Genomic DNA, 25,338 nt, shown 5'->3' on the forward strand with positions numbered 1-25,338 from the left:
ACAGGCTCTATTAATACAGGAATGTCTTCAGAACAACCTTTATTTTAAAAGGGAGAAATAGATCAAAAAAGGAAATATGGACTCCAGAACTCTGACAGCCTGCAGTGAGTCTGGGTACACTGTTTTGAACTCAGCTCTTTCTAATGCTGTTGGGTATCACTTGATCGATAAGCCATTAAAGAGCTCGCTACAACCAGTATCCTGTACTAACCTCTGCTTCTGTGCACAGCCAGACACCACAGACTTCAATGCCCATGTCGTGTGCCTGAATGAGGTAGTCTTAGCTTGAGATTGACCTAATTTGGTAATTTAAACAGATTTCATTACAATGAACAGTGATTAAAATATTGAAACACAGGAACAATGTAATTGAGCATTTCTTTTTAGACTCTCAAGGGGTGGACTTCTTAATTACACTCCATGAATGTAGTAGGACACACAACTATTATTCACTTCAAGCTTCTCTATCTGCTTTAATATTTGCAGCTGAAAAAGAACACATGAATGACTATTTCTGCTGTCAAAAATCAAAACTGAATTCAAAGGAAACTAGTAGCAGCAATGTTTCTCATGCAACACTTTTGGAAGGACTCTAACTTGACAGGTCATCAATACTGCTTTTCAGTACAGGAATGAATCATCTCTTCTCCCCTTCCCAAAGGGGCATGATCCTTTACACACAAAGCATTTCAGGGACAGAGGCTCCACTGTTTACATGCAGGTAGCACAATACACCATGTAAAAACAGAGCTCTTTAAATTACCCTTCTAGTCAGGCCACGAGTTTATTTCAAGCACAAAGACCCATCTTTTCTTTAGGTGTCATATCTGCTTCATGGCTAGGACCTACAGCACTGAGTCAGTACAGGCAGGTGAGGCTGTGCTCCGGTCTCACATTATTTCTGGGAAGGGTAGGGAGACGAGCACTCGTCCCCCATGGGGAGGGACCTCTCCTTCCCTATGGAATGGGCCTGAGTGGGCAAGAGCAGGCCTCTGTCACCAGAGGCCACACAGCCACACTTCCAGCTTCCCCTCTTCTGACCAGAGCTCTGGGAGGCACTGATGAATACACCCTCTCCCCAGCCTGGACCTCCTTGGCTTCCCATGGGTAACCCACAGCCCCAGGCAGGATGCTGTCTTCCTGAACAAAGCAATAAAAAAAAAAAAAAATCATACATGGGGAAAATCTTGCAGGCACTCTTAACATATGAAACACTTAAGAGAAAATGCTCTGCCTTACCAAAGGGACAACAGCATTAACTCCTGAATCTTTAACAGCACTGATTGAAAAGTAATTGCTGGCAATTTTAATAAACCCAGTATGATTTGAGCTCAGTATCTGTGAAATATGAAGCTCACATTTCATGCACTATGTGATACTTAACATCCATAGCAAATTTTTTTTTAAATAATTCCAGCTACCTCAAAACTCATTAAGTACACAAGAATGATTATAAGTATTAAAAAAAAGTCTTTAAAACAGAGGTTACAGAGCTTGTGTTACTCAGGTTTCTTAACTCATGCCATATTTTGCATACGCATGTATCCATGCCATAGAAAACAAGGAAAATCAGACCAGGGGTCAAGTCCTAGTAAAATATGCCCACAGAAATATATGGGCTCAAATCTAATGACAGTGAGGCGGTCTACTTGGTTCAGTAGGACTAGCTGTGCTCGCAATGCATTTGTGTGCCTTAATCAGACCTGAAGCCTTGGTTTATTACTGTTAACCTTTCTCTTACATGGGGTATACAAGAGTTGATTGCAATGTGTCAAGACAAAGCACTTGAAGTCATCTCATCCATCTAGCTGCCTTTCATCTAAGCACCTCACAGTAATGCACTTATGTTAGACCAATTTCCTAAATACGCAAAGCAATGCAGAGCAGAGATGGGGAGGCAGTTTGGCCCAGGTCAGACAGCAAGATGTAGCAAAGTAGATAAACCAGCCCAGGTCTCAGCTGCACGTGCCGCTGCTGCACTAGACAGACCACATCAGCAAAGGTGGCAACAAATCACCCCACCCAACCACCCTGCCTTTCGGCACTGCTACTATACCTAGAAAACCATGAAGTTCACATGAACACACTTTGGGACCACCACCACACCCAGCTCTCTTGTGCTTTCTATTATCTCTATCAACATTGCTGCTTAAACCAGTAGAGAATGAAATGCTGGGGTGAAAAGTTACACAAGTTTTAAGTGATTCTCAGCAGTACACTGCATGATTAATCCAATGTTTGAAAACTTTAGTTTGTACACAAGAAATACTGTTCCCTTTTTCTAACCCCCCTCAAACTCACTGCTATGATTCAATTCAACCTCAAATTCTTTTTACTCAAAGTCTTTGACAGCCAGCTCTGGCACTTGCTTTAGCAGAAATTATTTGGAGGAAGGGGTGAACATAAAAAGAGACAACACTGAAGTGGCATGATTTTTCCAGATACAGCTCTGGCTGAGCCTTACAATGCCGTAATGCATATTTAGAACAGCATGAATAAATCTTTGTTTTATTTTCATAAATGCATCCAATTCATCTTCAGGAAGAATACTCAACTACAACAACAAAAAAAGTTGACAGCTGCATTTGCTTAATTTTGAAGAGAGACAGCTGTACTTCTTGTTCAGCGAGGCAAACCAAAATCCACTTTGGTTAGAAATTCAAGATTCACTTCTCTAGACTACAATATTCATTTTCTAGGAACCAAACATGTCATTAGGGGTACAGAAGACACAACACTCCAGTCTCCAGAAGGGAAGGAAATCACAAGAAATGCAGTAAAAATCTTCATGGGGCTAGAACTGGAAGACCACCACTTCTGAAGAAACAGGGCAAGTGTGCTTGTGGCTGCTCCATTCATCATCATATTCCTTTGAAAGAATATTTATTTTTAAGATCTGAATGGAAAACAGCTAGGAAAAGCTTATTTTTTTTTTAATAAAACTTTTGATGTTAAACTACATCTGTCTACATTAACTTCCAACACAAGTAGCTCACAATCTTCAGGATACTGCCTGTTTCCCCTCCCTAGTATTATAATATTTTGAGAGGAGCCACCATGCCCAAGCACATCAGGCTATAAGTCTGTATACTACTTTGTGAAGCACTGAGTGGATTCACCAACCATCTCTTCACACATGCAGGTGAAAAAAATCAGTAACTTTTTCACATATCTTTTTCAGTTGACCAATTTAAGAGGAGAAATTAAAACAAGCAAGCAAAATTTATATGAAGCTGTTTTGGCACGATTTTCACTGAATGCACTGAAGAGCTAGTGGAAGCAGAAAAACAGGCAGAATTTGCTGTCAAATATACATTTTTAAAATAGACAGTGATGGATGTGATTTAAAAAAAATCTCTCCTGACAAAAGTATTTTTAAAACAAGACCCATGGTTCTCCATTTAATCTGTGCACTGCGGTACATTCTTGCATTATGGTGAAGCCTTAGTTTTTGATGATGAAACAACCTTTTCTTGTATTTAAGGTCAATTTTCATCTTCATAATTTGCAAGCAGCCTGAATTTTAAAAAAAAAATACTGTGTCCCTGAATAAAACTAATTAAAAGTAAGATCAAGTATTCTTCAAGATACCAGTGGGAGGTGAATTCACTCTCTGGAAACTTGTAGCCTGATAGTTTTATGTCTTAATTGAACAAAATTCCAGAGACCCTCCCTCCAGCTAAGGCATTTCTGGAGATTGTCTCTCTAAGTTTGAGACACAAAACATTATCCAAAATTATGTCTGATTACTATTATTCTCTTCCTCATTTTTTAAAATATATATGTGGTGGTTGTTTTTTTTTTTAAATCAGCTTTGCTGGAATCACCGAAGGAGATAATTCTCTCTCTACCTCTTTTTTTTATTACAAAAATTAGGTTTATTTGAGATTTAGCCTTTAGCTTCAAGCATAATGAAAATTGAAAAACTAATTTGTACAGAAACTTGGAGTACAATCGCTTGCTATTCCTCAGTGATAAAGAGAAGGGCAAAAGAGGAAGAAGATCATCATGCAAGAAGAGGAAACAAATGATATCCATCAGGAGCACAGCCTCAAAGGAAGAGACATGCAGACATTTCCACTGAAAGAGCACTAGTGACAGAAACCAATTTGTAAGGAATGGGTCAAGGAGCATTACATAGGCAAGTTAAGTGACAGAACTCCTATTCAATGCCAAGGGATTAGGCTATACTTTGGCTACACGACAGAATCTTATACAAAAGTGTATAGCCTAGCATGACTTGCTGTTTTTGTTTGGTTAAGATGTAGGTTATTACTGACTTCCCATGATATAAGAGAAGAGCTGGAAAGGAAAGAGATGAAAACTTTTTATTTTTCGGTCTTCCCCCACAGTGGGAGATCAGGAGACATGTATTTGATCAAGTGGCAGAACAAAGCACGAAGGAAAAAAACAAAACAAACCAACCAACCAACCCACCAAACAACAACAAAAAACCACTTCTTAACTGTGAGTGTGACCAGTGTGACCAAACCCTGACACAGGTTCCCCAGACAGGTTGTTGATTCTCCATCCTTGGCTATACTCAAAACCTGACTGAACATGGTCCTAAGCAACCTGCTCTAGGTGACCCTGCTTTGAGCAGAGGGGTTGAATCAGATGATCTCCAGAGGTGTCCTTCTAGCACAACCCATTCTACATATTTTTTTTTTAATTTTATTTTTCCTATTTTCTTTAATAAATTGTACAGCTTTTTCTTATCTCTAGAAAGGAGGCAGCTTTAGTTTGTCCATGAGAGACTTCATGAGTTGCAGATACCTTCAAAGGGTACTGACAAATATATTTGGCTTGTGCATTCTTCAGCAGATGTAGCTGTAAAATAAGTTAATTTGCAGATATTCCTGCTGCTGCACTTCAACACAAACAATATACCTATTGCAGTTCATATTGCAGGTTCAGTGAAGGTTGTACTGTTGGGAGGTCAGGGGTTGCATTGCTTAAGTCAAGAACTTAGCAATATATTGTAAGAAAAATAAAACAAAAGGAGCATCAGAATAACTTTGCAGACAGACTAACAGGCAGACAAAATAGTACTGAGTCCTGCTAAATTATGCGACTGCTGAAGGAGCCAGACTGCAAAGCGGAAAATAAGATCAGAGCCAACCAAGGAGGAAGCCAACTTAGACTGGCTACTTTCCACCACCAAATGTCAGGTGGGAGCTAAAGGAATACATTTTAATAGCTTCCTGTTCAAATTTGAGTGACAGTTACTCCTGGTAAACTGGTACATACAAGCCAAATCAAAGGAGCAGGCATATGGTTGCTTTTCTGATGAACGGCCTGATAGGAGGGTTGGGAAAACCCTATCTGCCAAAGACATGTAAGTGTAATTTATATGGGTGTTTAATATTGTCCAATCAGCCCCACTGAGAAGCTGGAACACAGTTACTCTAGGTGTTTTCTAGAGAGGATATTTGCCTAAGGAAAGATTTTCCAAAGTTATATGACCTGGAATTATCTTAATTTGGCTCTGGTTGCAATTGAAATTTATTTCCACATGGAAACAGAGTCGCATGCCCCAAGTGAACTGGTGATGTGTTATAGAAAAGGAAGTCTGCTGAATTGACAAAAACTGTGTGCATTTCCAAGACTGACAGAGTCTTTTCAGAATTCAAGCCAATAACTGAGGGCAGGAAAAAAAAAGACAGAAAAGAAATCACATGGGAGAAGATAAGAGTATTGTCTAGAATTGAGAGCCTGACATTTTTGGTTTTGGGGCAAGAGGAAAAGGAAACAGGATGAAAAAGGATGAAAGATACTGTAAGTAAGGTAAAAAACAGAAAAGGCTACCACAAGCACTTTTTTCTTTTTCTTTTTTTTTTTTTAATATATGTGATGCTTTTTATATCACTAGGAAATCATCATCCTAGTGTAACTATCTTTAAAAATCTATAGGCAGAAAATGAGATATGGAAGGAAGCAATTCATAAACCAATTAGGAATAAATGAAAATCTGCAACTAATACGAACAGTAAAAGCTTACTTTACAGTTTATCACTGGATGCAAGATTTTAGAGAGATACTCTCAATCACTGAGAAAGACCTGAGAAGACTGAAGACAGAACTAACAAGACCGTTCTTTATCGCACTGAAGCTTCAAAGATGATTGGTTTGGGGTTGTTGATTTCGTTTTATAAACTGTTCAGCAAATAGCTAAAACTGAACAGACTTCAAGTTATCCTTTCATTAGTATCAAGTTATGTGGAGTGCAGGATGAAAAGGGAACTTGAAGGATCTATTTTACTGATCTATACTATGTCCAATATAGCTACATATTCTTTCAATGCGTATAATTTCAATTAACATCACTAGCTTGTGAAAACCAATCAACTGTTTTGCATGGCTTTTATATATCCTTGGTATTCAAAACATTGACAGTTCAGCACTTTCTTTACTCCAGACTGTATTTACAATGACAAACAGCAGCATTATAATTATTAGAGAACAAACTCATACTGAAATAAAGTTTACAGCTTTCAGTTTTATTGTTTGTTGGGTTTTTTTTTGCTTTTTTATTTTATTTTATTTTAAATCTCTCTCTAGCAGGTTAAGAAAACCCAAAGGCAGCAAGTTTACTTTGCCTTCTAAGACACTACAAGGTTATTTCATTGTGCTTTATATGTTCATGCTCTTCTGAGACTCAGTACAACCCCACCACCCCTTGGTTTAGCTTCATAAAAAAGCTTCACCCCAAACCCAAGGTATCCAGCTGACAGTTACTTACCAATAGCTTGAGCAAGGGCTATTACAACTTCCTGGCATGTTGTGACTTCAGTGACCCCACACACAATTCTCTGGACTCCATCCACCCATACCTTGAGCTCCATGGTTCACCAGATCATCCACGAGCCATGAATGCAACCCAGTCAAGTCATACTTGCAGCTACACAAGAGATAATGCAAGTCTTCTCTCAGAAGCTAAAAGAGAAAAAAAAATCCTGGTGTTTACAGTGAGGAATTACCAATTTAAAAAGTGAATAAATTCAGCTTAGCATCTATTGGGTAGAAGAGGTACATGGTCTCATTTCTTTAACCTAATAGCAGGAAACCATTATCTCTTGCTTTGGCAATCTCTACGTATTCTGTTCTTTTAGACTTACCAGAAGTTTCATTACAGTTTATTTCCTAATATATAACAAGTTATGACAAAAAGAGCACCAACTGAAATAGTATCAAATAAACAACTCCAAGATAAATCCATAACAGTTTCCAGTAAGAAGTGCCCTCCTTCTTTTACATATTGCCTGGATGTCTCAAGGGACTGGTTAGAGACATTTTCACGTGTCAGGTCAGTAATTCCTATCAGGTATAGCAAAACAAGGGGGAAACATCTTTAATTACAGCCATCCTTGAGTGTCCCACCTTGCTCTCCATACAGAAGTAGTTGAGAGTTCCTAGTACCATGTAGAAAATGCTAGAAAACCCAGAAAGGAAAGCAAGTAGGAAGAGATAATTTCTTTCTCTCTAGAGCAAGGAGGGACGTTGGGAAAATGCTGCCGAGGTGCTTCCACACTTGCCAACATTGTGCTGATTCTGTAAGTTAGACTTTGGCTTAAATGTTATCCTGGGCTTTTCCACATGCATTGCAATGACACTAAACCAAAAAGTAAGTTATACAACATAGTCTATCCAATTCTTGCTTTTGAGTATGGTTCTACTGCCTTCAGTGAAACAACACCAAAGTTGTACCAGTTAATATAGTGAATTAGCTCCCAATCTCCCTTAAAAGAAAATTCCCAATATTTGCAAATAGAAAAAAATATTCAGTGCTGCCTTTTTTTTTTTTTTGAGAGAGACAAAAAATGTCATGCACTCAATGTTTCTGCACTCAATCAAATGTCTGTGCACAAAAAGTTATAAATCTAGGGAACTAAGTTACAACCTAGCAATCAACCATTTGCTCTCTGCTGTCTTATTTTTTTTCCCAACAGTTAAACCACTCAAGGTTTGTCTAATGACAACATCTAGATAATTGCTGATTTGATCCCTGGAAGTTTTGTTCCAGGCTCAGCTCAACTAGGAGCTGCTTTTGTTCTGCTTAAACAGATCCACCTGGATTACAGGTCACAGAAGTTAGTTTCTAGCTGGAACTGCTGAAATGCTGAACTTCAAAAATTTCGAAGTAAAAACTCCAAGTATAACGGTCTATTTAAAAACAAACAAAACCACCAATACTAGTGTTTTTTTTCTTTTAAAAAACTAGTAAGATGGTTGCATTATTTAAGCAGACAGAGGAAAAATAAGCCATGATAATACAGTAAAGGAAGTTCATGCAATCAGGTAATCCAATACATGTAAAATGATAAATCTAGAGAAAATATTTTTGAAGAGTTAAGTTCCAGAGAAATGAACAACACAGGAACACAGTAAAAGAAATCTGAAAGTTATTTAGAGAAGATTAGTAAAGACAAGCTGGGTAGGGTTACACAAAAAAAGGGAATCTGATGATGACAGATTTAACAGAACTGCACCTGGAGGCAAATACTTAATACAGATCTTTTTACATTCTAATCAGAACTGCCTTCTCCTAATGAAGTCAACATCTCTTTCTGCATTAAAAAGATGTGCTAGCATAACCCTCAACCTACAACGGAAAGGTTGTTTCCCTTCTGCAGCCATCTACTCCATTCAGCAGCTGACAAGTATCGATGCATTGCCCAGAAGACCTCCTGATGTTCATCTGACAACTTGTGACATTCAGCAGCAGCACACCTCAAACACTGCAAGGGGCAGAGCAGTCACACCACATCAGCAGGACAAGCTTTAGTGGAGAAGCACTAAACGATTCTGCTGTAAAGTGAGCACGCACACCAGAATCCCTGTGCAGAAGTATCCTTTTAGAAAACAAAAGAAACCTAAGTCCAAACATACAAGTAAAGCTTGATTTCAAATACGCTTGCACAATTAATCAATGGAAAAGTGATAGCTTTTGAGAATACCAGCGTATACAGAAGTTTATTCCTTTGAGACATTAGTGAGCACCCAAAAACCCAAAGAGGTCAATAGTTTAAACAAACATTTTCCCACGTTAACATGACATACTTCAAAGAAAATGACTATCTACACAAGTTTGAAAAGCATACAAATACAGGAACTCTTCAGTCAGGTAAGACCATTTTAATGCACCAATTAGCATCTCTAGCAGGAGAAAGTCTTTTATTAGCCTGCAATCCAGCACTGACTGAGAAAACACATAAGAGGCCCCATCAGTGACCTCCATTGTTTATTCCTGGAGAAGCTGTCTTCACAAATAAACAGACCTCACATTCCATGCCCAACTGTAAGGAACTTTATTAATTAACTTAATATCTTGCTGAGAGTTGAACAGTTCAGATTTACTGGCACCAAACAAGCCATCTCCCCATGTGACAACACACATGTCAGCAAAGAATCTGACAGCTCTAATTGTTTTTCTGTCCATCAACATCCAAAGTATTATCTCAATTTAGCAAGCCAGCAAGTGCACTTCCCCCCCAGTCAGCACACACAGCACAGCCTTGCATTCAGTGCAGATCAGTTTTAGTCATCTGTTTTTAACATCCACCTTTAAAAAAAACTGAAGAGAGTCATCATTTAATAACAAAATATTTGCTGACACTTCCAATTTCCAAAACAACGTTCACCAAAGCAGCAAGTAATCTGAACAAAGCATCTTTGAAACAGTCCAAGCTTAGGGAAAATATTCCTGTTAGTTTTCTTAAAGGACAAACACTTTTAATGGACTAAACAATAATTTTGAAACCATACAAGCAGCTTGCTGTATCACCTTCTGTTGGAAAGATGATTGGGACCAATATGTAGGTCTGAAGGAAAGGAGAGCGTGACTCACAATACTACTGGTATTCTTTCCCAGATCTGTCAGTCACAAAAAATGGAACGTGAAGAGACTTTAGAAACTTAAAATCTGTGTGCTGAAATCACTAGGTCTCATTATAGTTTCTAAGCAAAGCTAATCTATAAAACAGCAAAAAGACCATCTAGGATTAGTTTGGTTTCTAGGACTGTTCAGTAAAGTTTACAGAGAAGTCTGAAAAACAAAATCTTTTGGCCATATGTGTCTCTCTGCTTCCCAATTATAACTCCATAAAACTTCTTTACTAGCATTTGTTTTTCCTTCTTACATATTCAATTCTTTATTTGCTGACAGTTAACTCATGTACTATGAATAGCTTCTTTGCCTTTTCACTGAGGTCTCTTTTGACCGCCCCATATAATTTTTCAAACTAAAGCTTGTGCCCAAAACATACGTCACACTTTTGCAATAGAGAAGACAAAATAACTCACCTCCAACAGCATACAATTTCTTTCTCTAAAGCAAATGGAAAGGGTGGGGGGAAAAAAAACACCTAACTTGAGGTTTCACAATACTGTAAGTTCAAAATCAGTTCAACTTACACGTAACTTCTTGTTTTAGCAATGACCAGGAATGGAAAGCTAATTTACTGAGGAGAGGCACACAAGCCAAAGCCTGTCTCTGATCATAGCTTTCCCCTTTCACCCCATCCTTCAGTCACCAGCTTTCTAGTGACTGGTATTTCTGATTGGAACCGAGCATCTGGAATTGGACAACCCTCAGCTACTGCCTCCCCTGCCTCTCTCCCCAGCGGGTACCTTGCCCGCAACCTCCTCAGTCATGTTGTTTGCCGTGCATTAGGCAATTTTTCCCTAAATTCTTCCTTTGTCCTATTTGGCTCAGATCTTGCTCTTTCAGACATTTGTTCACTTTTCTAAGGGAAAGAAAACTCCAGCATATGTATATATTATACGCACACAACTTGGCTACCTCTTCACAGCTAGTTTACAAACCACAAGAAAGGCTGCTACTTCACAGAAGACAGGCAGAACTGAGAAAGTGCAAAGGGCTTTTCTGCTTAAAAAGATTGTCCAAGCAGATGTTCACCAAACCTATCTATCCTTGATGTAAGTGTTAAGTCATGAGAAACCCTGAGAGCTAAAATTAAGATGTTGATTTCACCTCATTTCTAATCTTTGCAAGGTTCACATCATCTGAAGGCAGCATGCTCCTCAAATCAAGGTTAAAATTCTCCTGCAACTGGAATTAACAGCAGATTTTTGACCAAAGGACTTCAGTAAATTTCTGTTCCCCCAATAATCAGCATGCAGTGTACTTAAAAGTGAGGACACATTCATTCACAGTTACTTACAAACAAAAAATTGCCTAGAGTTTGACTGCTTCTGCCTTTGTTTCTCATTCTATGAACTTCAGCCAAGTTGTGCTCCTTGCCTTTCACTACTGTGATACCAGATGGGGCTCTGGACAAACAGGGGGCTAGTTCCACCCAGCTTGCTAGGTGGAAGCTGTTGGTAAAAAACAGTTAGTACAAACAAGGTTTGACTGGGGAAAAAATAAAAATAAAAATGAATTAAGTACAAAAAAGCGAGTTCAGCTACCCAGAAAGAGCTTATAAACATCTAGAAGAGCATGACATTACCCCAGGGTGAACAGGGAGACATTTGGCAGATCCTCCCTCCCATAAAAATTCTGAGCAATAAAGTAACATTTTCCAGATGAATATGACTGCAAATAGATTTGGCTACTGGAAACAAGCTAACTAGCATTTACTAAAAAGCCTCTTCCCTTGGACTGATGAACAAGAAATACCCTACGCGACATGCTGCTTCCCATGAATAAACAGGCAAGAACATGGCAGGTCCAGGACAAAGTATCAAGTATAAATACTTTGCACACAAAGGTTTATTAGAAATGAAAAGGTTGTGGGTTTGAAATCAGCATGCAACTTTCTTGAAAAAGAAAATGTTTATACAGAAGAAGCATCCAATTCTTTTAGTGGGACTAAGAGATTTCCACTTGTGGAGTGTTATGTGTTTGCTATACCAGAAAAGTGCTCAGAGATAATAAGCACTGCTTAAAACAAACAAACCAAAGGTCCCACAACCATGAAGATGACAATGTTGAGAACAAGCTTGAGAGAAAGTTTCAGCAGCAAGGAATTTCCTCACATGAGATTGGCAGAAAGATGGTCTAACACATGACTGCACTAAACAGGCCAAAATCCAGATGCCACGAGTGTTATCCAAGGCACTCTATGCCTATGTATATACACAGTCTGTGACAGGTCCAGACAATGCTGATGTGTGAGGTCATATAAACTCAACTACAAGAGGATGTTTCTAGCAACAATGGGTGCTAGAAATTGTGCCTCCAGATAGCCTAGAAGTCCCCCAAAGTCCAAAAATCATTTTCCCAGACAATTAGAAAAAAACAAACAAATAATTGACTTTCTATCTCAAAAGCCTCAACAGAGCTTGTCTCTTCCCCCCCCCAGTCAATGCAAGTCTGAATCCAAGTCTTCACTGTCCCTGTTGACCTTTAATGAGTAAACTGAAGGACATATAAGTATACCAAGACTACTCCCAAATTTATTAAGAGGGCATCAGTGCTCTTCCTCCAATATCCTCAGCTAGCTTCATTAAACTTGCTCAAGACTACAAGTAATGAAATGAAGAATCTTTAGATTATCCCTTAGCAACGATTTAACTGCAGCACAAAACAGTGTTGAAGCTGTGATACAGGAGATGAGGTAGCTAGAAAGCTTCATGATCACATTTTGCATCTAAAATTCATGTGTCTTCATAGAAAACCAAGTTCTAACCCATTGCCGATAATATATATTGATAATTGGAGCAGTAATACTGTCAAAAACACCACAGCCTATAATACCTTGCATCTTGATTTACTATTTTGGAGCAACTCAACTGTATTTCTGAATGTTTTCAGACCATCGCAAAAATGTTTGAAAGAACACAAACCAGCAGGTGAGCTGATTAACCAGGTTGCTTATTAAAGATTTTTCTATTTTGCAACCTTTAAGAACAAAATATTGTTTTGTTTTTTTTTAAAACAGTAAGTTTCACACACTCACACTTGACTTTATTAAACGAGAACAACACTAAAATGAACGCTCTCCTTTCCCTAAGATTAGATATAAAAAAAAAAAATCTACACTCCACATGGATGCAAGGTACAAAAACCCACAGGCATTTTGGAAATAATGACAGAACTCAAATCAGAGCAGTCAAAATTTCAAAGCAGAAGTCTAAAACTTAAGAGCATTATGGTTAGCATATGTGCCAGTAAGTCACAACAACATTCAATACAGCACTTGCTTGCAGCTCTTGAAATTGATAGGATTTATTTTGATACAACTCAATCACGTTCAAATGGGATTAATCACTAAATCACAACCTTGAATCTGTTTTGGTATTAGGACTGGAGTACAATCTGCAGGTAGTTTTGCATGAAGCACTCCTTTTCCTCACTCTGCATTGCAGCTACTAACAAAATCATCAGTATAAAATAATCACACTCCTGATAGAGATGAAGGCCTGAATAGACACACCATGAAAAAGCTCAGTTTTCATCAAAAGGCCCCAAAAGGATTTGTTTGTTGGTAGCAGCATTGCAGAGGTTAAGACAGTTAGCAGCTGGGATGTATTTTATTCTGTGGCAGACGATATCCTTTTCCATATATGTTAGCAAAGGAGACTGTACTACTGCATATATATTACATTCTGTGACAAACAGCTCAGAAAAGCCATATGCATTAAGTAAACATCTCGTGATTGACCGTTTCAAGTCAAAAGGCATACATTTACCACACTAATGTCTTCCAAAGCCCTATAAGTATTTGTTCTTCATTAGCATCAAATATACAGTGCATTTGATAAAATGACAACAACAACTTTATTAATAGCAGCAATGTTAAGTGGAAGTCACGTTTATCCATCTCTTATATGGTTTAAATACTGCGTGGGAGTGAAAGAAAACAAAAAGTAGAGGAACAAACAAGCCATTTCATTGCAGCAGAGATACTTATATGAAAGCTACAATGAAGTAAGCTGTATTCTTACTTCAAAGCTGCCTTATACCTCTGGATGCCCCAGCTTCAAAGAACATAAAATAGGTCACGCTCTCGAGTTAGTTTCAAGGAAGACACTGCCTCACCCATCCACACTTCCCTCTCCCCTTACCATTTGTCTGCAAACACTTAAAGCAAGTTGAGGGTTTGATTGAAGACATTTATGCACAATTGCCAATATTTAACGCTGAAGGCAATGAGGTAATGTGCTCCATTTTGGCAAGAACTGGATTAACCCTTGGTTAAAAAAAAAGGTTTAGCCTTTTGTAAGGCTAAATCTTTTCTTTACATTTCAGTCTAGAACACATGCTACATTTGCTATGGTATGTCATTTGACTAAAGCTACCCTGAGTAACAGCTGAGGTGTCAAAGCGAAGTGTTCCTTGGACTCCAAAAGTGAACTGGGGAAAAATTTCATAAAGCTCAGAATAAAACATGTAGAAACCTTACTACACTTCCCACATTTCAATATGGGTCAAAATATAACATTTTCTTCCACTACATTTTTGGAAAAATTGCATACAAATGAGCCATTTCTCCACTTCAGTGCTTGCACTGATGAATGCAGAAAAAAAGTACATCTTACAATTAAAATATCTATTTAAATTTGAATTAGCTTAAGTTTTACAAGTCATTTAAAAATATGGTTTAAAAGCCAATGTACAACATGACTACTGAAAAGAAATCTTGCTGTAATTACATGCAATTCCTGAAAGAGAAATAAGGGAGGCATTTTCAGCTTAATCAACAAAACAACTCTTTAAGAAGATGGTAACCTCAAAGCTTTATTCAGAGATGTTAACTTATTCACTAACCATTACCTACAAAACTTTCAAGTAACTCTCCTGGCAACCTGGAAGCCAGACAGAACATATTTCTGCAAAGACTCCTTACATAGCTAGGACAATTAAGGGCAGGGAGGGAGATGAAGGAGGGAGCCCCTTTCTGAAAATTTATACTTAGCTATGCTTATTTCTTTATTTCCCCAAACTCAAAAACTTCTTTGCTTCTTCTGTTCTTTATTTATAGGACTCAGCTTATCACTTATATATTTCTCCTCTCCAATCAACTGTGAGTTTGAGTAATTTTATTTATTAGGGCAAAATCTGAGGTAATCCTAGTATATACAGCAATAGCTTATGGACTAAAATCCTTTTAACTGCATTGACTTAATTTCCCTAGTCCTCTCAGTGTTGTGGTAGTGGTACAGCCAGCTCCAGGCCATCTACATTGCTTTGGCCAACTGGCCACGTTGTCTCAAAACAGCTAAAGAACTGTAATGTTACCTCAGGATGCGAGTACACTTGCAAAGCTCATCTCTATTCAGTTGATTTTAGGGAAACCGTTACAAGCTTCATACCTTCTAAACCATTAATTCTTTGTAAATTTGTCTAACACTGACTTAGAGGCCCAAAGCTCACCAGGAAGGGCAAGAAGTGTAGAGACGAGTAACACCACTATATATGCTTCCCTTTGAGAAGCAGTCCTACAAAGATCACGTACAGTATTCATTGCTGTTCACAAACCCGACATAGCTGTTCAGGAAAGACAAGAGTCTATGCCAAAAAATTTACAGCAACTAAACAAAAGCCACAAACCGTTATGCCAAGAGAAAAATGGATGTTAGTTCAATATAGCAGGAAAGTGATATTTTCACATTCCTTTTCTTACCTTCCTTCTCTGTTGCAAGAATTTGCAAGCCAGCACCACTCTCCATTTATCACTTCTCTGCCATATTTTCAAATACTGCCAACATTTTGTCTCTTCTTTCTAAAATACAGCCTTACATTATAGGCCATGCAGCTACAGGCTTTTTCACATTTTAAAGACTGTGTATTCCTTCCCTCTGCCCCCTCGGCGAACTCATCTTGTCCATTTACACATTTGCCCAGAATGATGTCAGGACAGTTTTCTGTAGTCAGCAGACTTGGCAAAAGCAGGGAGGGTGAAGTAGCTCTCCTCTTCTTCTAGTATTGCAATCTACTTATTTTCATTCAGGAAACCCTTCCAAACTTTTCTCCACCCTTCTTGTTTCTCATACTATTTCCAAGTGAAGTGTACTTTGCTTCATAGTTCATTTGCAAGACGTGTCTTAAACACTCACATAAAAGAGAAACTTCATCAAATTACTGGCTGAATCTCCTCATTATGATCCTTCAAATTCTCCCTTAATCTAATTCTCCCCAGTTCCTGCCAAAACACAAAGGAGCAACAAGTGGTGGTGACCCCACTGCTTTTCATTCTAACCCATCTTTTATTCTACTCATCCCCGTGGATTCCTGGTGTGCCTACGCACACCTTGGCTGTACTTTCTGGTAGGACAAGACAAGCAGTGATTTGCCTGCAGAGCTTCTGGAAAGCAGTCAGAGGACTGGCAACTCAGTCTCGCCTTTTGGGAATACACTTGTCCCACCAGAAGGAATTTTATCATCATTCCTCCTGGTATGGTGAATCTTCACCATGTGTGTCTGAATTTAATTATGAAACGCCTTGGATGCGAGGCACTGGGACTAAGGAACATCCAGAACTCGAAAAACAACAGTTCAAGTTAAACAAAACAACAGTGACAAGAGCTGAAGTGTTTGTGTACTTTGGCTTCCTAAGCATCAGAAGTGCTAAGTCTAGTTTGCTTTTATTTTCTGAAGCAAAGAAAATAAGTAAATCAGAAGATCCAAATAGCCCATTTTGAATTTCCACTTCTCTTTCTTACAAAACTTCAAATATTGTACCCACTTCTGTGGGTAAACACTCTGTGGTTTGGACATCTTTAGCATAGTTTTCTTTTTATTTTTTATGTGCAAAATAGAAAGAGAGCATGAATCAGTTTTGCATTATAAGTATATAATGTATGTCAGCTTAAAAAAAAAAAGTTCAAGTCTCTGGGACATCTAACAGCATTACTGTGAAGGTGACAATAAGGTCCTATGGCTAATGGGAATTAACTTAAGATTATTCATATACTTCATGTTTCTGTTTTATGCGTTCAAGGGACTTCAATTTCCAGGAAGCGCTGAGGCCTCAGCCTCTGTAATTTCAATCACTTCAAACACATCAAATTAAGCGGCCCAAAACAGATGTACTCCAGTGACTTGAAATTTTAATCCTATTTGCTAAGTTCTCCTCCTTCTGTTTTTATTTGCTTAAAGTTTTCACTCCATATTTTCATTCCAAGGGCAAACCAAATTTTGTGTTAATTATTTTCGTTGAGTGAACTTCAAGTTTTCCAAGGAGCCTCCTACAATTTAGTCATCTAAAGAACCCTCCCCTCCTGCTTTGCTCTCTTTTCCTCATCTCAATTATAGAAACAGCTTCGAGTTTCACCATACCTCCTCACAAAATGACTGCAATACAAAGAACAGGCCCTAGAACCAATGTTGATTTAAGCCTTCATCATCCTCTCCCTTTTCCTGCAATCTTCCCCCTTCTTTTCTTCTCTTTTTTTCTCCTTTTACTGTATTATTGTATAAACAATGCAACCATTGGCATGGACAGAGGTGACCAACCTCCACAATAGCAGAATAAAGTAATATAATTTTTGAAAACACGTCCTGCAGCCTGATAGAGGTACAGGCAACATGTGGTCATTATGATTAACTTTACACTGAAGCCTCCTGTATGCTATATGTGGAACATATTAGAAAGGTTGCAGCAGTTGTAATAGTTATCTGGTAGAAACAAAATATGACAAATTGGGTACCGTAACAGAATTTGCAGAGGCAGTTCACTGCATTTCACAATAGCGCTTCTCAGCATATCTGTATCCACTCAAAACCAGGAGAACTTGATTACTCAAATCTTTATCAATTTAGAGTGGAATGCTCTCATGTAAGTAGTACGTTGTGCACAAAAAGCTATCCCAGTTTAAGTCCCTTGAAGAGGTACTACCCTTCAGAAACAGCTGTGTTCTGCAGAGATACAGCTGCATGTCTCTGAAGGGAAGGCACAGGAAGAGGCAGGCCTGCAAGGCAGATCCCAGCCTGTCCCTGAACCCCTAGAAGACACTTCTCAGGTATGCTGTCCACAGTCTGCATACTGATATTGGTAAGAGAATAACAGATTTCCCGACCTACAGGTCACAGTAAGATTACCTTTAGTGTTTTCACCATAACCTGAATTCAAGTGCAATTCCGTCTTTGGCAAACTGACCAGCTTAAACTTTGTCCTGGCACCATTGCTATCATCGCCTAACAATTCTCAAGCACTTAAAAATCTGTGTGTATGCAACCAGCATAGTCAATAATAGTAGCAGTCTGGATTTTTCTGTAAAATGAGGTCATGCTGCACATGGATTGCAAGAAGGAAAGTACAATCAAAACTTTCAACTCTTATTTTCGTTCCCAGCCAATTTGTCTAGAGAGGAAGCAGTTGCTTTCCCTGCAACATCTACATCTTTTGTAGGTGGTCAAATCTGTTGCCCCTTATGTCCTCCCCAGGGAATAAAGAAAAATTCTGTGCATGGAAACTTAGGAGTTTCCAATCCTCTACGTGGGAGTAGTCCACAGAAGGGAAAGCCTTTAATTAAAAACAACTTTGAAACTGAAGCCATCCTTGTTCAATTATTCACAGTCCTCGTGCTTATAAAAGCTCACTGGGATCCTAAATACAGTAAAAGCTGAAACATTTAGACAGGACTAACAAAACTTCAGAGCTTTCAAATTCAGTAAGATGCTTGCTTTAGTATTGCTTTAATAACTAGGTATATCCAGGCAGTACAATACTTCCAAGCTATTACTGAAATCTGTGCTTCCAAAACATTAATGCAAATCAACTATTGCATCAAGCTATACTCATACAATCTCATGCCTGTTGCCAGAGAAATAAAAAGGCTAGAGAATAGTATCACTATCTGAATTCCACAGCTAGCCCTGGGGTCATACTGTTTCCATGTGCAGTCACCATGTGGTATATCCTGCGCTTTGCTGACAAGAGGCTTCTGAATCCTAAACAAACAATATTGTAATCCACTTTCGTCTGCACAATAACTGCTGCACTCTGTCAAAACATACTCTGAAGTATAAACACACTAAGAAAACCTGCAGGAAAAGAGATCAGATACCAGCCTTGCTTGAGTTCTCATGCTTTCTTCCACATGCCATCACCCCTCAAACATTAAGTTATAAATACAAAAGCAAATGGGGGTATGAGCTCTCAACTTTGAATCAAAACACAAATACACTGCTGCATGATCACTTTTAAATATATTATTTAGAATAACATTGTCAGAACAGATATCTGAGCAGCACATTTTCAAGCTTGAAATGAAACTGAAGTTGATAGTACTTCAGCTTCCAGAACAGATGTGAAAGCTTCACAAAGCAGTACTGAAGACAGAAAGGAATGACAAAACTGGAAGCAACTCTACAGGGCTATCTATATTTTCTGGTAAAGACAGGCCAAGAGCAAGACTTCTTTATAGACACACTAGACACTGCTACACAATTTCTGGGCTCCTAGAACAGACTTCGTTAACACCTGAAGGCCAGAGCTCTACACAACATAGCAAAAGGAGGGAGGTAAATATTGAGGGATAGTCACCGTGTCAGAGTGCCAAACACCCCAGAGATAGATGTGCTTGCCAACACGTCTCTCTTGCATTTAGTCCCCTCAAGTCAGGTTTGGTGAGGTGGGAAGCTGCTCTACATAAAACACATTCACAGCTCGAAGCCTTTCTCAAGGACCCTATATTTAAATATTGGACCCAAGGATGAGGAAGAGTTGCTTAGACAGGGTTCTAGTTCTAGACTTTCCTTTGAAGTGCCTCAAACCCCATCTTTCACTTTAGGTAAGTATCTATATTAGATGAAAGCACATCTTACTCCTCTTGTCGAGTTGTTATGAAGCCAAATAAGTAACGTACCTGAGACTGCAGAAGAAGCAAGAAGGATTTCAACTCTATAAGCCTCATAATTAAAGGCATTGTCATGGTATGGAACGATTTTCAGTTCTTAATACTGTTTACACAGTTTGGAAAAAAAATCCTTTCATATAAATGCATACACAGTCCTGGCAGCAAAAATTACAAGTTACAGAAGCTAACAGCATACACTTGCCAAAGCATAGGGAGGAAAGCATATGTCAGGGCCTCCAGTACAGTATCACTAGGTGAACAGAGTGTGAAACAAAAAAGTCATCTCTTTAAAACACATTAGAAGACCAACAGTGACTAAAACAGGACCAGATGTATATCCCTACATGAGCTACTCAGTAACAGAAGAAAAAAAAAAGCTTATATTTAACTTTATATAAAAAAATCCAGCCATTTAACATTCTGAAAGCACTAACCTAGGGGAGGAAAGGAAGCCTGAAGACAGACACATCTTTGCATTAAAATTGAAAAGCTAATTCATTGACAATCTTTTATATTTTTGGTTTTTCAATATACCTCAGGGACAGCAAGTTTTGAAGAAACCACACTCCAAAGCAAAACAGCACATCACCTACATTTTAGGACACACTTGAGAAGTCCTGGATCATCTAGGCAGTTCCCAGAAGTTTCCTTCACCATAAATTGCTCTAATTTTTACTTGAGTGTCAACATATATGGGTTGGTTAATATAAACATAAACATATTAACCAGGGAGTTAAACAGTCAATCTTTCTTACCTGAAACAACTTTTTAAGTCATGAATCAAGTAAGACTGAATGTACAAATAATCACCAAAATTGGTTACTAAAGTCTGACTTCCATATCCAAGGAGCAGTCAGAACAGCTAAACCATCAGTCCTGTTACACTAACAGATAACTCTTAAGATTTCTTGCTTCTGCTGATACTTCTTGTGATGTTGCAAGATAAGACGACAAGTATCTCCTGGCACAACAGTGCAGGACAATATAATTGGTAGATAGTGTTCAGACACCAGAGATTTTTTTATATTTTTTTTTATTTTTAGAATTGCTTGCAGAGGTCAAGTTGCCCTTTATGAAATCATACTTCACCTTGAAGCCCAACCCTAGTTATCTAATCTATGGTTAGTTTTAACCTTGAAGTTGTCTCAGAGAGAGAAGTGCCAAGGATGTTGCCTTGGCCCACACACAGTGGTGGAAAGCACTCATTGTCTCAAAGGGTGGAGCCTATCACAGGACAATGTTATTTCCACACTCCCTGAAAGACAAATGGATTCACCCTAAAACTTTTGAAATAGTACAACATGCAGAACTTTCTGTTAACAAAGAACTTATGAGATCTGCACAAAACTTCCTTAGCCCACTTATATGCTGTGGCATTAGTGCCAGCTCACTGCAAAAATATGTGGAAAGGGGCTACAACTGCAGCAGTGAAATTCCAATGTCAGGCACTGGGATCCTTAAATTGGGCTAGGGCAATACCTGAGCAGAGACTATAGAAGTCAGGCTACAGTCTCAATATTTAGCTAGTGTTGGAACTCAAAAGACCCCAGACCCCACACTCCAGATCCCCTGTGCAACTCCTGAAAGAACACAAAAATCAGCTAACAGGCTGTAAGGACTGATTATGCTCAGGTATTTGCTCATTGAAGCAAGAGAAAGCTAAACACAAAGTGAAGCATTAAAAAAACAAAACAAAACAAACAAAAAAAATGTAAAGCTTAATTAAGCACAGGAAACTAACTCAATTTAAATTCAGTTTAGCATAAATCACTGCCAATGGAGTTTATCGTTTAAACTGTTGAACAAGCACAACCCTCCTCTCACTTAATAGAGGAATCAGTCCAAGTAGGCAAAAAGTCAGATGTCAGCTAGAGCAGAGGGTGCAATGAAGTACTGAGAAACAAGAAAGTTTTGTTAAATAGTGAAATGAACATCATGAAAGCCAAATAGAACTGCTAAGGGAGCACTGCAGCAGTTAAATCCTAGCTTGGAACCAGAGAATTCAGCATCAGAACCACTGGCCCAAGCATATCAAGACATATGCACAGCTTAACCTACAGAGTACCTCTGTGGTTTCATACAGAAAGGCAGGTGGCAGTTTTAGAAAACCTTAAGAACTGCTGATACTTTATTTTATTAAGAAAAAAAAAACACATCTCGTGCATTCCCACAAACTTTCATGTTAGTGGATACCCCATCCAATTGGCTAATAAACACATCACCTCAATATTCCTAAATTTTTGTGCAAACTTGGCAGCTAAAGTGTTTATGACATACCTGTGAAAAGGTTATGATAACGTTTGCACATGCCTTTGTATCCCTTTAACTCCCTGCAAAGGGATCTACTGCAGCTCATGAGCATATTTTACATAAGAACTATGCATATCTCAGATATGAGCTAGGAGGGGGAAAAAACTTGCTAGAAAGGAAAAGGAATGGAAATAAGGGAAAGAATTACCAAGACTTAACCAGAATCACAAAATCCAAGTCTATCTGACTCACTGCACATTGGGGTTCTTGTTTGTGGGCTGTCATCCCCCCTCCCTCCCATTACTCTTCAGTTCTTTTTATGAAACTGAATTTCATTACATTTGGTTTCAGATGTCAGAATGGTGTGAATTCAATTTAGAATCACTGACTTATGTTTACAGTAAACCACTTATGATACACTATGAAATGCAGGTCCCTTTCCATGCAGTTTTAGAAGCTCTTTGTCTTTAAGTACAAAGCACTTTCATAACATGTTACTGGCACTGAGGAAGGAAAGAAGGTGGTGACTTCACTAATTCTGTATCTATTTTTGATACATATTTTGAGATTCCATTGTAGAACTACATTACTACCTGTATTTTCTAGATAAAGTTCTCTTTCCAGTTCAACCATTAATTTTGCACCAACTGCATGTAAGATAAGATATGTAATAGCCACTATGGAACTGAAAATGAAAATTTTCATATATTATGGACATAAATCTATGTTTTCCCCTATTGCACACCAAAAGCCATAAGGTGGAAACTACTGCTACTTGTTACTTTTTTTTTTTCCAAGGGGTTCACTGCACTCACATTTAAGTTTCATATTTTTCAGAGCTATGTTTCAGGGATGAAACTATAATGTACTTCAGCTCCAAAGACAAAAATATGTCAAGTACTACTGTTAATCTTTGATGAAAGAAATATTTTTGTTTAAAAAATAAAAGGTTTTATTTGGAAGTTAGAAATTATTAACTATCCCAGAACACGGGAGTGAGAGAACTGAGCACTCCAACCAGCACTCAAAGAGCTTTGAATACAAAGGACAGCATGGCGATTCAAAGTGGACATTAGGAAAAACTTCTTTCAAGGACAGTAGGGCAGCTCTGGAGCCATCAGGCTATCCAGGCTGGTTGTGAAAACTTCCAGCCTTGTAGGTTTTCAAGACTTGGCTAGACCAAATCCACAGGTGCATCACTAACATATGACATAGTGGAAAGTAATCTATAGTGCTTTAGGCATGGACTGCTACATTAGTTTCAGCAACAGAAGGATGAGCAATGTGTTACAATTAATAGCGCTCACATACTGAGGTCACAAAAACTATACAGGTTTAAAGAGGGCATGAGTAGGGAACCAAGCCCACACCACAAGCTTAAACTAAGAGCCATAGATAATATAGCTAATGGTTCTTGTATTCACTTGTATGCCATGACTTTAATTTCAAAGAAAGGGATGGAGAGTGCAGTTGTGGAGGGGAGATGTAGCACAGGCCACACACGCTGCACAATTTTTACAGCTAGCTGGAAAACAAGCCACTGCCTGCATCATTCCCCAGTCCCCAAACCAGACAATTGCTATTACTTTTCCAAGAACTCTGACCTGAAAGAATACAAAAACCAAAAATAAAAAAATCGCATCACTGGTTACACTGAAATGCCAAGGACGTATCAATTGCTACACTAGGTTGTTTGAATAAAGCCTTTGTTTCTATACTTAAAGTCTAGCAAGCTTCTTCAATCTATTTTAGATAGACTTGGAAATACTCAAAGATTGGAAATAAGTGTCATCTTTACATTTACAGGACCCTCAACAGAACACCAAATTTCAGCTTCCTGACTGTATCTATTTCAGATGCAAGTCTTTCCATGTTTGTATAATTATTTGACCAGAGCTAATAATCAAAGCAATTTATTTGTTTGTGTTACAGGAAGTGCACTACCAGAATTTTCTCTTCAAGTACTATTACAGCTATCTGATCCTGCCTGAGCCTGTTGAAATCAAATGCATTTCTGAAGTCTTGAGTTTCTAAAGTAAGTTATGAATATGAGAAGAACATTGTTTTCAGAGAAAAAAATGCTGACCAACCCACAAATGAACACCGCCATACAGTTACTATTCTTCCCATTTATTGAAAACCCTGTTCATCTGCAGTCATTAATTATTTATCTTCCTGTTTGGATAAATGGGTTTCTAGAAATATCACTTCCTGAATAACCTCTATCTTTTTCCTGGCATAGGGAAGATGAATGGGCATACACATAGCAGCTATTTTTTATTGACTCTTTTCACCACTTATATCAAAAGCTGCATGAATAAAATTAAGCATGTATCATCCTAGCATGCTCCAGAATAAGATAGCTATCTTTTTACTAATAACAGCAAACTACTGGCATTATTACTGAATTAGTATAACAGTTTTGGAGTTTGCACTCTGCAAGTAAGGTTCTTGGATATCACAATAGAACACATTCATGTATAAATACAACTCTCCCGTGCCCCAGGGTTTTGCAACAGGAACACTAAAAATGAGGGTGAAGGGTAGTCCTATGCTAAAATGCTATTATACACAGTCTTTTAAACCATGTCATTTTTGAACAGTAACAGGAAAAAAAAAGATGTTTGTATTCTCTCTTTACACCTCCCTTGGTAGACAATTTGAAAAGGCTGGAGATAAATGTATCTTAAAATTCACTTACTTTCTCTTAGAATATTTACTTGGATTTAGCTCTTTGTCTACCATTAGAGTCATCAGTCACTGTCGGCTTGGCACAGAGTTAATTTGCTAGTACAATTTCCACTGGAAAAGCCCCAGTCTTAACAGGTGTTTCTACAGTTACTGGTACTGATGTGCAGAGCAGCAACCTTCACACAAATAAATAATGGAGCGCAACCAGCAGCCTGGGCACCAGCACTGGGGATTCTCCATGCATCAGGAGCTGTTTCCTTCCTCTGCCCATGCCGAACCAATTTGTATTTCTGTGCGTGGAAAGAGCACTGAAAAGATGAATCTGTTCAAGCCATTCTTTGGATTTCCTCATTCCCTTAGACATTACTTCCCAATGTTTACCAAATAATCTATGAAGACAAATGTGGTTTACAAGATCATATTTTCCACTCATGAAAACAAAGACAAGGCCCCAAGCCTAAGGAGGCTTGAACACATGCTTAGCTTTGTACATACTAATGGTTTCATAAGAAAATTAATCAAACACATAGTGCCTCTTGAGAGCAAGTATCTGACAAGAAACATCTTCAAAAATATAACCTTTCTCCAAATTGGAGAAGAACTAAATCAAAATTATAATCCTCCCAAACT

The 25,338-nt window shown here is 38.3% G+C and overlaps 1 protein-coding gene across 6 annotated transcripts in view; it reads right to left on the reverse strand.

Annotated features, from left to right (window-relative positions):
- The window catches only part of RASSF8 (Ras association domain family member 8), an 87,614-nt gene that overhangs the window by 13,011 nt on the left and 49,265 nt on the right, over positions 1-25,338 (reverse strand). For all 6 annotated transcript variants that reach the window (XM_080575238.1, XM_080575237.1, XM_080575241.1 and 3 more), the window contains one exon: positions 6,743-6,936. In XM_080575238.1, the coding sequence (XP_080431364.1) occupies positions 6,743-6,845 (103 nt within the window). In that variant the 5' untranslated portion in view covers positions 6,846-6,936. The remainder of the gene's footprint in view (positions 1-6,742; positions 6,937-25,338) is intronic.

The sequence above is a fragment of the Anser brachyrhynchus genome, assembly GCF_964034855.1.
Source record: "Anser brachyrhynchus genome assembly, chromosome: 1".
Taxonomy (NCBI): domain Eukaryota; kingdom Metazoa; phylum Chordata; class Aves; order Anseriformes; family Anatidae; genus Anser; species Anser brachyrhynchus.